Raw genomic sequence first — 15,201 nt, 5'->3', positions numbered from 1 at the left:
TTTTTTTGCATGGACATATGTAGTTATTTTTATTGTAGGCCTGTAATTTTTAGGAATAACTCACTGAAATCTGTCCGAACAAGAGTCTAGTAAACATTCCGGGTATGTTAAGATTTGAAACACGAAATCATAAATTATAATTTAATCATAAAAAATAATATAATAATAAATTTAATTCAATAATATAATCAAACCAAAAACACTAAAATTTGAAATAGAGCGCCAAGATCACACATCACTGAGCAAAGTCACAAAATCGTGTTCAGTGTCTGATGATGAATTTCCCCACAAATCATTATCACTCAATTCTGCAAGTGGTTCTGATTTACTATCGCTGTTCTCTAGCTGGTCTAAAACTGCTTTTGACCTAAAGGGACGCTTTTTGGACGCCATGGACGTTTCTCAGTTTCAAAGCAGAAAGAACAGTAAAAATGCAGGCAGGGCACAGGACAAAGCACTCGGCACAAAATGTATGTGAAATGGTTGGATACAGGAATGTTATACTATGCGTTTTTAGTGTATTTAGTGAATGTCAATTTTCAAATTTCCCACCGATTCCATCCCTATACGTCCCGATGTTCGCAGGGAACGGAACCCGTAAGACAGATGCTGGCATCGGCCGGAGGACATTGCCGGGGACGCAGCAGGGGGCAGATCGCGGGAGTGCAGGGCAAGGTAAGTGAAGAAGAGATCCCGGAGCAACATCGCAGTGTATTCCTGAGTGTAGCTCGGGGTTACCGCTTGTGGTGCTGAAACTTTACCCCGAGCTACACTCGGGAATACCACCAGGGAGGTTAAAAAAAGCCATGCTTATATAAACCATAAAAAAACAAAAACACAAAACAAACAAAAAAACAAACAAAACAAAAAAAAAAAACTTAACTTGTCCCCAACCTCCTCCAAATCTTGTGGATGACATCACCATGCCTCCTGGTGCAGCTGGCAGCTCGAAATCCTGCAAAGCTGCACCCTAGTGTATTGCAGGAGTGCATTCTTGTTGGATTTGGAGTTTCCAACTCTGCCGGAGACAAGGGTCAAGGTATTGTTTTGGGGGGGCAAACAATTTTTTTAAATTTTACAATAGAGTGGTAGCAAGAAAAGAAGGGTTGGGAAATGGGGAGGTGATGCAGCAAAATAAGTGAACCCCTCCATTTACCAGTGAAGGTCAACTTTAAGGCCATTCTGCGCCAGTGCATTGCAGTAATGTGTGACAACACGCCCTTGTTTTTCTTAATGATGTGAACTGTGTGCTGTATTGCATTCCATTAAAAAAAATGTTGCAGGTCTGGATTAGGTCATTTGCTTTAGTTTAAGTGGCCTATTCCTTTTGATTGGGGTGCCAACCCTTTGCGCCTGTTACCATAATGGACTGCTGTAAACTGCAGCGCAACAAACTGAAGCAGAAGAGAAAAAGGCAGAACGTCTTTCTAAACTGGCCACAATACCTGCAAAACTGATTTTACTTGAACTTTTTCTCACCAGTAAAAACGTAGTCAAAAGTGAGCAGAGAAACTACCCATAATAGTACTGAAAATACTTACTATTAACGAGAACATATTTGTTCCCCTCTTAAAGCGGACATTGTATCTGAGCACTACAAACCAAAAACACGATTTTATTATTTAATATTCAACAAACTCCCCCATCCACCCATGCTTTATTTTGCTGAGAACTCACTTTGAATCCCCCCCCCCCCTAGCATTTCTGACTCTCGCCATCTTGAGTAAGGGCAGATGACTCATGTAGCATTTACTCCCTGGAATCCATCTGTCCTTAGTTCAGGCATGCAGGCAGGAAAGTGTGTTTCGTTCAGAAAACCCATCCTAAAGACTCCTTGGATGTATGATATTTGCCTAGGTATGGAAAGCAGGAAGTTGCTGAAGAAATGTGAATAAATGGTTTAAAACAAATATATATTATATACTTTCCTATCTATATACCAATGCTAGATCACTTCAGGCTGGCCCCTTTTGCAGGTATAGCTATGTAAAGCATTAACCTCTTCACCCCGGCCGCACACAAATGTGCGGCCTCCCGGCGTCTGGGCCTAGACGCCGAGCGGTCGCACATTTACGTGCAATTACCAAAAAACATATGTGCTGAGAGCGCACTCCCAGCACACATGTCCGGTACTCACAGAAAGGTCCCAGTCTCCTCTTTCAATCGGGACCTTTCCAGATCATGTGACCGCCCTCATGGCGCGTCACGGCGGTCACATGATCCCTAAACCCGCCCCGCCTTCTGAAACTCTTAAAGGGCCGGGAGGCGCCGGCGGGAAGGGGTTAAATAGAAGTGCCTTTACCAGTGTTTCTCAACCGTCTTACCTTCTAGGAACCCCTGGCAAAAAGTTTGAGATCTCGGGGAACCCCTGAAACAATGTTCACATCTGCAGCTTACGGAACATTGGTATGATCAGCGAGCTGTTGATAATAACAGCAATTATTTTTAATGCTCATGCACACAGGACGTTTTAATAACGCTGGTAACGATAGCTGTGTAAAGACGTTAAAAACGTGTTTTTCAGCTGTTTTTAGCTATTTTGTATTACGGTTTAGCCGCGTTTTTTCACGTTTGCGGTTTTAGTGGGGTTTCTTTTAAGCAAAAAGTGAAAAAAACATCCAAAACGCTGGTTTGCAGCGTTTTTCAGCGTTAGAGAATTTTTACAGCTAAAAAACTCCTCTAGAAACCCACTAGTTTTGTGTTTTTTTTTTCCCAGCCAAAAAATGTTGATTCCAGTCTCTGTGTGCATGGACACAGAGTATAACATGCTGGGGGGTTTACCGGATGTAGAAAAAACTGTCAAAAGCCAAAAACAGCCGCTGTAAAAACGTCCCGTGTACATGAGGGCTTAGAAATAGCAATAAATAAAAGAATAAATACCAAAACGTACCTATTTAACATGACACTTGTGCTTCCTTTTTTATGCAGAGATGCTCCATTCTGGATCCAACTTGAGACAAACAGTGGGGGGGGGGGGGAGTAGGCCAGGGTACAGGGGCTCAGGAGGGCACACAACATGAGAGGGAAGCAGGGCACATTATGTGGGAGCAGGATGTGGGTCACATTACATGGGACAGGGCACAGAGCACATTACATGGGACAGGACACGTTATACAACGCAGGACAAAGAGCACATTACATGGGACAGGACACGTTACATGGGACACGGCACATAGCAAGGGACAGACTGTTGGGCACGTTGTGGGGGACAGAGCTGCCCGCACTACAGTACCAGATTTCTTCTTCTTTTGACGGCTTCAGAGGCAGCTGTTGTCAGTCCTCCAGTGGTCTGCTGTTTCCCTGCTCCTATCCTGTCCATCCAAAATGACGTCACATACAAGCACCCGTGATGGACAGGAAGGGAGGGCGGGGAACAGCGCACTACAGCTAATTGTATGCCTGCCTATCTCTACATGTGTCCTAGCAATTTACCCGTCAGCTGCCTGTGACTGACAGGTAGATCACCACGGAACCCTGGGTAAGAAACATTGACCTATACAGTTTACAATCCAGTAGTACAGTTGTGTTCAAAATAATAGCAGTGTGTTGAAAAAAGTGAATAAAGCTCAAAATCCTTCTAATAGCTTTTATTTCCATCTACACAAATGCATTTTGAACACTACACATTCTATTCCAAATCAAAACATGAAGAAAAATATATCAAATTTGTGTTGTTCCTCTAAAAAAAATTGAAGAAAAGTGAATATTAGACTGTTCAAAAAAATAGCAGTTTTTGTATTCTGCTTTACAAACTCAAACATTCACTATATAAACTGAAAAATGTTTGAAGATTTTGCTTTCCTTTGAATGACTTCATGAATATTTGGTTGTAGTCGCACTGTTTCTGAGAACTGCTGTACATCTGTGTTGCATGGAGTCACCCAACTTCTGGCCCCTGTGATCAGGTATTCCAGCCCAGGATGATTGGACGACATTCCACAGTTCTTCTCTATTTCTTGGTTTTGCCTCAGAAACGGCATTTTTGATGTCACCCCACAAGTTTTCTATTGGATTAAGACCTGGGGATTGGGCTGGCCACTCCATAACGTCAATCTTGTTGGTCTGGAACCAAGATGTTGCACGTTTACTGGTGTGTTTGAGGTCGTTGTCTTGTTGGAACACCCATTTCAAGGGCATTTCCTCTTCAGCATAAGGCAGCATGACCTCTTCAAGTATTCTGATGTATTCAAACTGACCCATGATCCCTGGTATGCGATAAATAGGCCCAACACCGTAGTATGAGAAACATCCCCATATCATGATGCTTGCACCACCATGCTTCACTGTCTTCACAGTGTACTGTGGCTTGAATTCAGTGTTTGGGGGTCGTCTGACAAACTGTCTCCGGCCACTAGACCCAAAAAGAACAATCTGACTTTCATCAGTCCACAAAATGTTGCACCATTTCTCTTTAGGCCGGTCAATGTGTTCTTTGGCAAATTGTAACCTCTTCAGCACGTCTTTTTTCCAACAGTGGGACTTTGCGGGGGCTTCTTGCAGATAGCTTGGCTTCACATAGGCGTCTTCTAATTGTAACAGTACTCACAGGGAACTTTACACCTTCTTTCATCTTCCTGGAGCTGATTGTTGGATGAGTCCGCGCCATTTTGGCTATTCTTCTATCCGTTCCAATGGTAGTTATTCGCTTTCTTCCACGTCTTTCAGGTTTTGGTTGCCATTTTAAAGCATTTGCGATCATTTTAGCTGTGCAGCCGATCATTTTCTGCACTTCTTTATGTTTTCCCCTCTCCAATCAACTTTTTAATCAAGGTACGCTGTTCTTCTGTACATTGTCTGGAACGACCCATTTTCCTCAGAATTTCAGAGAGAAATGCACTGTAACCAACATGTCCAACATTTGCTGCCTTCCTTCCTTAAATAAGGGCAATAATTGCCACCTGTTTTTCAAAGAATGAATGACCTCACTAATAGAACTCCACACTGCTATTATTTTGAACATGCCCCTTTCAATTAGTGATTCAATTACACAGAATCAGCAGCATGCATGTCATGACTGTTGGGTCTGTTGGATTTCTATTACTCTACTACACCTGCTAGGAAATTATTTGCCATGTAGAAATATCATTTCTACCAAAAACAGTGATTGATCCGGTTAGTGATGTCAGACGGCTATTATTTTGAACACAACTGTACATGTTCCACCCTGCTCTGCACATGCTCACTTGCTCTCCATTTTTCAGCACTGTGCCTAAAATGTAGAGGCCGATCTACCGACAGCCTAAAGATTTACTGGTACTCTGGGATTCAACAAAATGGCAGCCTCCAGGCAAGAAGAAACAGAAGCAATGATGGAGGCAATTTACAGCACACAATAATTTTGGTTTCATAATTATTAATGTGGGAGAACATTATTTTTTTTTTTTAATCAAGTTGTTATGGGTAGGGGCAGCACAGTGGCTAAATGGTTAGCACTTCCGCCTGGCAGTACCAGGGTCATTGGTTCGTATCCCAGCCACGCCACCACCTGCCTGGAGTTTGCATGTTCTCCCTGTGCCTGCGTGGGTTTCCTCCGGCTACTCCGGTTTCCTCCCACACTCCAAAGTCATGCTGGTGAATTGGATCCTGTCTAAATTGTCCCTAGTATGTGTATGTATGAATGTGAGTTAGGGACCTTAGATTGTACACCCCTTGAGGGTTAGGGACTGATGTGAATGTACAATATATATATGTAAAGCGCTGCGTAAATTGACGGTGCTATATAAGTACCTGAAATAAATAAATGGGTAAAGCTCCTCTTTCATATTGTATGTCTGAAAAAAATGTACACCTCTCCATGTTCCTTTAAAGAATGCAATTACAAAACAAATCTATTCATCTGCCAAAAATGCGCACATCCCAAGTCCTGTTGTGGGCTGCCATAAGCACTAAATGGTGTCAGCCCTACCGAGTCGTATTTTGCTAAACTCCTTCCAATCACCCCCTCCAACCCCCACCAATACATGTAAAATTGGCAAATTACAAACATCACGCTTATAAAAAAAATAAATAAAAAAAATAAAATAAAAATACTTTTCTTACACCTGGGTTCTGCTTGTGGCCTCTAGGCAAGGGTGTTGTCATCAACCTTGCAGAGAATGCGGAGCATCCCCCGTTTTTGACGGTGCTCCAACTCTGTGCAAAGATTATCAGCATTCCCAGATTTCGTCAGAATAACCGTGGCATCATCCTCACTCCTAAGGTGGTATGTGTGTTTTAGTGTGCAAAGTGTATTTTTGAGATGGGGGGAGCAACTATTGAATAAGTGGACCTAACATTTTGTCTCAGTCAAGTAATTGCTTCCTCCATCTTTGTACAAAAAGAAACATTTCAACTTATTAAAATTTCTGTCTTTTATTACCAACAGACATACTTTACATTTGTAAAAAGATATTTCTGATGAAACTGGACGAAAAAAAAAAAGTGGGGACTACAGAACAAAAAAACAACAGGCAGGTACAATAATAAGAGGACACAATAATGCAACTTATTACAGGGGATTTTTTTTTTGGCATAAAAAAAAAGGGAAACAATATCCTATGAATGTCCACAAATTATAATATTGGGGTTGTCTATTTCCTGTAAGATGATTATTGGGAGGTTTGTTGTCTGTCTTGTGATCATACTTAAAGGGTCAGTCCATCCAAAACAGATGGTTTATGAACAGATCCTGTATTGATCACCACCAATCCCTTAACCCTGCCATATACCTTAAAATTTGATTTTATGAGCGTCTTTAGATTTAACACACTGTCAGACTACAACTAAACATTCTCCTTGTACCCAATCAGACAGGCCTCTTGCACTACAGAATTGTTGGTTGGGCTAAATGAGATTGAAAGACAGCATGCCCAAAAACATTAACATAAAACAAAAATCATGCAATGAAATTTGTTTTCAAAATACCAAAAAAAAAAAAAAGGAAATAAAAAGGGACATCAATTGGGTGGGGCTGACAGAAGCCCATCACATCAGTGGGGCTCCTTATGGTAAACTGGTCCAGTTATGGAACGCCCCACCGAAACTGTAAGGGCCGGTTCACACCATAGAAATGCAGTCCAGATGCTTTCAGGATGCGTTTCTGCATGAGCTGTTTTGGTGCGTTCCAGTGCGGTTTTAATGCATTTTTGGGGCGTTCTGGTTCATTTCCCCCCCCCTCTCTTTTTCTTCAATTTAAATAGGAACATGTTCATTTTTGCCGCATTCCAGTGTGGTTTTAATGCATTTTTGGTGTGTGCTGGTTCATTTTTTCCCCCTTTTTCTTCAATTTAAATAGGGACATGTGAATTCCAGTGCATTTTGTGCAGGAAAAATGCAGCCTGTTCTACTTTTTTTTCTGCAACCAGAAGGCACTGGAACTGCAAGCACTGATGTGAACTATGACATTGACAACCATATCACCTACTTTCTGTGCATTTTGGATGCAGAAAAAAAGCACACTGAAAACAAATGTAGTATGAACTGGCCTTAAGGGTCGATTCGCACTATGGAAACACAGTCCAGATGCGTCCCGGATGCGTTTCTGCATATGAGCATTTTTGACGCGTTCCAGTTATTTTTTTACCCTCTCTTTTCCTTCAATTTAAATGGGGACATGTGCATTCCAGTGCGTTGTGATGCATTCCAGTGCATTTTTGATGTGTTTTACCGCGTTCCAGTACAGTTCTGTGCAGAAAAAATACAGCGTGTTCTACTTTTTTTCTGCAACTGGAACTGCAAGAACTGATGTGAACTATGACATTGACAACCATATAACCGTTTTCTGTGCATTTTGGTTGTAGAAAAAAAAGCAACTGAAAACGCATGTAATGTCAACTGGCCCTAGAAGAAGGACTGCATAACATTTACACACCCAGTGGCATGTATAGTTATAAAACAAATTATATCATGCTAATATTTTGATTCAGATTACTTTTTTTCTGCTGCAAGGCCAATAGTCTACAGGGGGTCTTTATGTCCTTTTCCTGGGACAAAACCACTTTGCACGGCTGTTGGCTCTCAATTTTGGCTGTCACAGAAAGATCTGGTCCCTACTACCAATTGGGAACAAGAATGGTTCCCAATCATGTGTTCACTAGGTCAGCTATGACAAATTGATCACACACAGGCTTGAAGCTTCAATGACAAAATAAGACTTCGACCTGCAGATGGCACTGCAACCTCAAGTTGGCCGTGTCCATCTGTTTAATACTGTAAATTGTCACATACAATTATAGGATTACAAAAAAATTAAAAAAATATATAATTAAAATTAAAAACCTGGCTTGGGCAACTAGGCATCAATGACTTCTGGTCACGAAATGATTAGAGCACACTTCAACTTCATTTTATTATACATTAAAAACACACAGCTCAATGGGAATCTGTCACTTTAAACAAACTGCTTGCAGGATTTAGTGCTACTCGAAACTTGATTAAAGCCAGCTAGCAGCAAGGTTTAATGTGACATCCAGCTCTCAAATTTAGGTCTATGTTTGCTAATTTAAAGCTCCAGTTTGAGAATGTTAGTTTTAAAAGCTTTAACAAAGCTGCCCGAAGCTTCTGGAGAGCTTTGCTGTACGCACTGCTCATACACAAGACTGAAGCCTGTGTGCACAAAGCAGATAAAAAGGTGCAAACACTAGATGCAGGTAATTCAACCCGCAGGTCTCTACACAAACCTGATCGATGTTGGTTTTACAGACCCTTTTATGGTATATGAAATATTATCCACCATTTAAAAAGCCGATTTGTACCTCCACAGGGATCACACCCTCTGCTACATAATTTTTACTCAATGAGTATAAGGCATGGGTACAAAAGAGGGTGCTATAGCCCCAGTGTATAAAACAGGTCAATGGACATAGAAACTGCTGAGATGACATGGATAAAGGACAAAAACACAGAAGGTTACGAGAACAGTGAGGGTTTACAATATGGGAGACCAAGGTTGGTCATACAAGGTATATTTCCAGCATCACCTGTGATCATTGGGCTGTGCAGAAGTAGGTACTTCTAATCTGCAGAGCCACTCTTACAGCAGAATAAATATTTTAATCAGTACTGGAACACAGCTTCTTTTCTTCCTGAGAAGGTGCTGGATTTTCTATGTAGTGGTAGATAACACACCCTGTCTTACTAACCATGTATGACCAGCCTAGGATAAAAGACAGCATGGTCTGATTAGAATGCCTTCCTCTGCTCTGTTTCCTCTCCATCACATTTTTGTTGTTCTCTGTGGCAGTGGCTGCCAGCAGACACAAGAGAAGCAAATCGGGAAAACCATCTGCTTTTCTGATGCCCATTTTTTTTTAGAGGCCGTGCTATTAGAATACACACAAGCCAATGACAGCATCTATTTAGAATACATTATTACTTGTATCACTGGAATCTTCATTTTCAACAGTTACAAGTGCTAGTACATTTTTCTGGATTTTTTACCTCTGTGTAGCTCCCCCCCACACCTCAGTAGTGTGTCTATTAAGAGCTGCAGTAATATATTGACCGGCAGGTAAAATCACATCATGCAGCAGGGAGATGCAGGTATTTGACACACTAGGAAGTGTTGGGTGCTACAGATTCTATCAGCACCTCAAGTGAAGAGACACTGCACTATGGATCAGGGCTGTGGATAAGGGGGTAACACCAGTCCTCCTGTACTTGGCCCAGGCAGCTGGGTAAATCACATGTGGCAGGGAAGGGAAGGAATGGGGGGGGGGGGTAGTGCAATTACTGGAATAAATCTCCTGTATGGCTCTAACTGCAGCAGCTGAAAGCTGGCCTTTTTTTCCTCCTCCTCCGTGATGGCTTTCAGCTGCAGCAGAGTCATACAGGGGATTGGCTCAAGTAATTGCTGCCCTGCCACACCCATCACCCTCCCTATGCACCATACTTTTCCCCCTGCTGACCAGGCCCCCCCCCCCCCCCCCCACAGTGCTTCTGGCTTCTCTCCTCTCCTTCCCACCAACAACTGCAAGCACATAATAGGATCCTTCAGGATGGAGAGTGCCATATGTGGCAGTGTCACATTTCCCAGCCCCTCCTGAATGAACACAATGAGTGATCGGTACTGCTGACTCACTGTATTCATTCCTACCTGAAGCATAGTCAACTGGTTTTTTTTGGGGAGGGAGGCCCTGTCAGGTTGGTTGTATGGGGCCCCATTGTTTCTAACAGCAGCCTTGGTGTGGATACACAATTTTGATGTGTAGATTAGCACCGGACAGTTTACTGAGGTGATGCCAGGTAGCTGGAACCCAAGGCTGAAGGGTCCAAAGGGTGGATTTGCTAAATGGACTAAGACTGCTCAACTCCTGGAGGAATAGAGGAGGATACTGGTTCATCGGTAGTGGGTGATATTCTCTGGTGCCATTTACCTGCTCTCATTTAAACTGAACTGGAACATGCCAGGGAGCCTAGAGTACTCGGAAATCAGCTCCAGAGTCTATACAGTTTTTCAGTCAAAACCATTTCTAAATACCTTTTAGAAGGGGATAAACTTAACCCTGAAACGTGTTGGCAATACTTTTTCTGACCACTAGATTTTGGATCTATACGATGAATCCTTGTGACGCTCTGTATGAGGCACTTGTCACCCAACACATATGAAGAGAACTGTGGGGCAGATTTACTAAAACTAAAGCACTCAGAATCTGGTGCAGCTGTGCATGAGAGCCAATCAGCTTCTAACTTCAGCCTGTTCAATTGAGCTTTGGTAATAAAACCTGGAAGCTGATTGGCTTCACCATAGTTGCACCAGATTTTGCATCCTCCAGTTTTAGTAAATAACCCCGTGTCTGTTTAAGACAGGCTCTGCACAGAAAACCAACAGCGTCCCATCATCTTGTTAAGCACATAAATGTGACAAGAGAGTTTCAGAACTGCAGATGGCCAGGTGAATCAAGCCTCAGTACATGAGATGGCAGTGGAAGAGGTAGGTTACAGCTATAAATGGGAAAGAAACTGCAGCAAGTGGAGATTTGGAACAGTCCTGGCATTCTTGTATTGGTTGGATAACACTTTATAGTGCCAGTAAAATTAAATCAGTTTCAAGATTTACAAATGTATATGAAAAAGTTCTAATACCTCTACAAATGTTTGGTGTAGTTTTGTCATTGCCGACATCATTACCGAAAAAAAAAAAAGAAGGAAACTGCCTGGCTCCACTGGTTATTGTCTGTCTTAAAAATGCATAGGTAAAGGTGTTCAAGACTTGCACAGTTGTACATCTGTACTAAAATTGCTTACTCTCATTTCACTGCACACTGAGTTTCCCACATCATACAATAAAAACTGAAACAAGTCAGACAGAGTCTATCTTATCTCCTGGCTGGAGGATGTCCAGCATCATCTAACTCTTTCCTCCCCAGCCTGAATGTCCCTAATCCACCCCTATCATTCATTGGATTTCAGTTTTTTCAATCATGAAGGCTCAGAATCACATGTGGTCTTTACCTAGGTCAGTCTGCATTCAAATGCAATCTGCCTAGGAACACCCACTCCCCCAGTGACATCCAACTATCAAGGCATTTTGATATGCCTTGACTGCAAGTTTCTTTATTTCTTTAGAACTACAGCTTCCTGCACTCCTGATTTCTGGACAATCAGGGAAGTGAAATATTAGAATAAGAAGTCTTGGGATGGGGTGTTACAGTAACATGCTACATGTTACAACCTGAATATGGGTGTAACATGTTACGAAAGGTGATCTTATCCTTTAAAGCAGATTAAGAGATTTGCTGAGCAGAAGACCTGATGTACAGAGATCTCTCCATCTCTTATCTCCCACTTGAGGCTAAGCAACAGCCGACTGGAGGAAGCCAGCTGTGGGTCAGAAAATACACCATGATACCAAAAAGATGTGGACATCTGACCATTACATCTACTTACATGATGCCCCCCCCAAATGATTGGATTCAGGTGTCTCCGGTGAAGGGCACTGTTAATACTACAGAACACAAAAGATATTTTAGACAAATATGAATTTCCATTCATGTGGTAACCATTTGGGGAAGATCTTTATCAGCTCCAGTATAACTGTGCCCATGTGTACAGTCAGCTCCATAAACATATGGTTTGACCAGTTTGGTGTGGACGATCTAGAGTGGCCTACTCAGAGCAACGACCTCAACCCTACTGAACACCTTGGAGTCAATTTGAATGTGGATTGTGAACTGAGCCTTCTTATCCAACACGGTGCTGAACAGTGGCTTGGTGGTTAGCACTGGAGACCTAATTCAAATCCAGGCCAGGGCACTATCTGCATGGTGTTTGCATGTTCTCCATGTGCTTGCATGGGTTTTCTTCCACACTCCAGAGCAGCCTCTCTCAATCAGGGTGCCCAGGCACCCTGGGGTGCCTTAAGGTTTCTTCAGGGGAGCCTTGGCAAAATGTCTAAAAATTGCCCAAAACTTGTAAACAAGCCAGCGGTTTTCATTGTGCACCATTACGACCTTCTAGCCGTCTGTGTCCTGACAACCAATGACATCATCAGTTGACTGATGATGTCAGTTGACTGCACAACATCCTTGTTTGACCCTCCTCTGCCCTTCTCCATCAGTGCTGGGGTCACGTTAGCTGAGTGATGGAGAAAAACTGAGGGAGAAGAGAAACACTGGAATACTAGTCAGTACCAGTGTGCAAAAGTGTATTTGCTTTGGAAGAATAAATCACCTCTAATGTTGGGTGTCCTTCATGTGTGGATGTTGCTGCATTATATAAAATGATTAGAAAAGTTTTTCACATTTTAGAATGGGGTCCCTTAAGACTGTCCATAATTTTAAAGGGTGCCTCGGGACTGTCCATAATTTTAAAGGGTGCCTTGACTGAAAAAAAAGGTTGAGAAACACTGCTCCAGAGACATGCTGGTATATAATTAGCCCTTACATTTGTTTACGTGAGATGGGACCTAGATTACAAGCTCCTTGAGGGCAGGGACTGATGTGAATGTATAGTATGTAGAGCACTGTGTAAATTGTCGGTGCTATGTAAATGCTTGTATTAAATAAATATCAGTATCTGACTTCACAAATGTTCTTTTGTCTAGACAGCCACAAACTCCCACAGACACACTCCACAATCCATGGAAAACCTTCCCATAGGACTGGAGGTTGTTATAGCCACAAAGGGAGGATGGAAACTCTATATTAATGTCCATGATGTCCAACAACTTCATTTAGATGTGGGGGTCAGGTGTCCACAACCTTTTGGCCAAGGAATAAATCTCTCCATGGGATCAGAACTTCAGTATTCACAGCCTTGATCACCATGACATATAAAATTTATCAACAGCCTTTACAAATGTATAAGAGCCAGGAAGAAATGTGGATTTACTGTCTTAAAAATACCAAACAATTGGTGGAGATGAGTGAAGCCTGAGAGTCTGCTGGGGCTATCTTGTTTTCTTCTCATCGTCTGACTGGTCAGATCCTGTATCAGAAACATGTTTCACAACGCATCTTCTGGGGAACCAGCCCCGAACCCTGAGTCCATCTGGAAAGAATACAAGTAGTTTGTTATAGCTGTAGTGTAATGTACACGTAAAATACCTTCCCTTCTTCCCCCTCCCCCTGATTAATATGCAATTAACTTTTACAATCAAATAATTTAATTATCAAGAAATACCTATTTTGAGACCCAGTGATGACATCACTGGGTCCTTCTGTTAGTCTTTTTTGCTGTAGCATGATCACGTTTGTTGGGAGCGTCTAGCAGCCTCCAGCTCCCTGCCTTGAGCGCTATATAACAGAACACATCCCCAGCATCCCTTTACACTCTTTAGCTGTACAATCTGATCAGTTGCTTGATTACAATCTCCCAGGATTTAGCACTGGGTCTTCCTTCCAGCATATGGCTGTCAACACCTCTGTGTTTCATCCAGAGTGCTGGCACCATGGCCAATCAAGGGGCAGTTCTTCTGAATGGTGCATCTTTATATTCTGAAGCAATGCATGGCTTGGCATTTCAGCAACATGTCACTATGCCTTAGCAAAGCCTACTGCTGCTGTTACGAATTTGCAACCCCATGCCATCTACAGTATATGCCTTTGCCTACCACCCTCCAATGAGCCCCTCCAGCGCTCCGTGACTCCAGATGTGCTCTGTGGCCCTTGTGTTTACAAAAGCACCCCTGTGCCTCCAGTGTGCTCCCATGCACCTCTGTGACACTGGTGTCTCCATGCCACCTCCAGTATGCTTTTGCATCATCTGGACTGTGCTTCTCCTAGTGCAGGGGTAGGCAACCTGCGGCTTTCTAGCTGTTGTGGAACTACATTTCCCATGAGGCATTGCAACATTACAAAACTGACAGTTACAGCTATGACTTGCAGAGGCATGATGGAACTTGTAGTTCTGCAACAGCTGGAATGCCGCAGGTTGCCTACCCCTGTCCTAGTGGATACGCACCTCTGTCCATGACAGTTACGCTTTGTAGTTGTCTGGCCTGCAACGCTCCACCATCAATACCTCTTCACCCTTAAGTAAGTGGATACAGGCCGCTGTCCGCAACACCTTAACAAACCAAAATAAACACCAAGCTACTTTTTTCGGTTTTCAATTGATAAAAAATACCCACCTTGTGAAAAGTCATCACCCTCAAAGATTTTGTCTCCATACATCCAGTGCCTGCAAAAAACACAAGACTTAAATGACTACCCCACTAAGCACTATGTAGCTCTAATGCAACAGCATGACAAAGAAACCATTAGAAAAAAAAATACAAACCTTTCTAAAAAAAAAAAAATATATAATGTTACGTAGTCCTAATACTTGTCAGCACACTTCCAGGCCTAGGGAGACAATGCTGCTCCTGTACAGATATGAGTAACTAAGCGTTGCCAGCCTAGGCCCTTCCTGACCAACGACACCACAAAACAACTTATCCACGACTTGGTTATATCCCGCCTTGATTACTGCAACTCCCTCCTCACTGGTCTACAGTTACACAGGCTATCCCCCCTTCAGTCTATTATGAATGCTGCTGCTAGACTCATACACCTTACCAACCGATCAGCGACTGCTGCCCCTCTCTGCCAATCCCTTCACTGGCTTCCACTAACCCAACGTATAAAATTCTAAATACTAACCACAGCTTACAAAGCCATCCACAACACTGCCCCTAGCTACATCACCAACCTCATCCACAGATACCGCCCAAATCGCCCACTCCGCTCCTCCCATGATATCCTCCTCTCTAGCTCCCTCATCACCTCCTCCTACGCTCGCCTC

General features: G+C 42.7%; 1 protein-coding gene across 3 annotated transcripts in view; it reads right to left on the bottom strand.

The window, feature by feature from the left end:
• ZDHHC6 (zDHHC palmitoyltransferase 6) overlaps window positions 1-15,201 on the bottom strand; it is a 108,767-nt gene that overhangs the window by 61,864 nt on the left and 31,702 nt on the right. For 2 of the 3 annotated variants that reach the window (XM_089653084.1, XM_089653085.1), the window contains exons 10-11: window positions 14,549-14,598; window positions 6,333-13,467 (exon numbers count right to left, since the gene is read on the bottom strand). In XM_089653084.1, the coding sequence (XP_089509210.1) occupies window positions 13,367-13,467; window positions 14,549-14,598 (151 nt within the window). In that variant the 3' untranslated portion in view covers window positions 6,333-13,366. Of the gene's footprint in view, window positions 1-6,332; window positions 13,468-14,548; window positions 14,599-15,201 lie in introns of those variants that run through there. The other variant, XM_089653086.1, reaches the window with a different exon arrangement.

This window comes from Staurois parvus, unplaced genomic scaffold, assembly GCF_062004578.1.
Source record: "Staurois parvus isolate SC_StPar_1 unplaced genomic scaffold, SC_StPar_1.0 ptg000697l, whole genome shotgun sequence".
NCBI classification, from domain to species: Eukaryota; Metazoa; Chordata; class Amphibia; order Anura; family Ranidae; genus Staurois; species Staurois parvus.
Note: the sequence above shows the minus strand (reverse complement) of the source record. Positions and strands in the feature narration are given on the sequence as shown.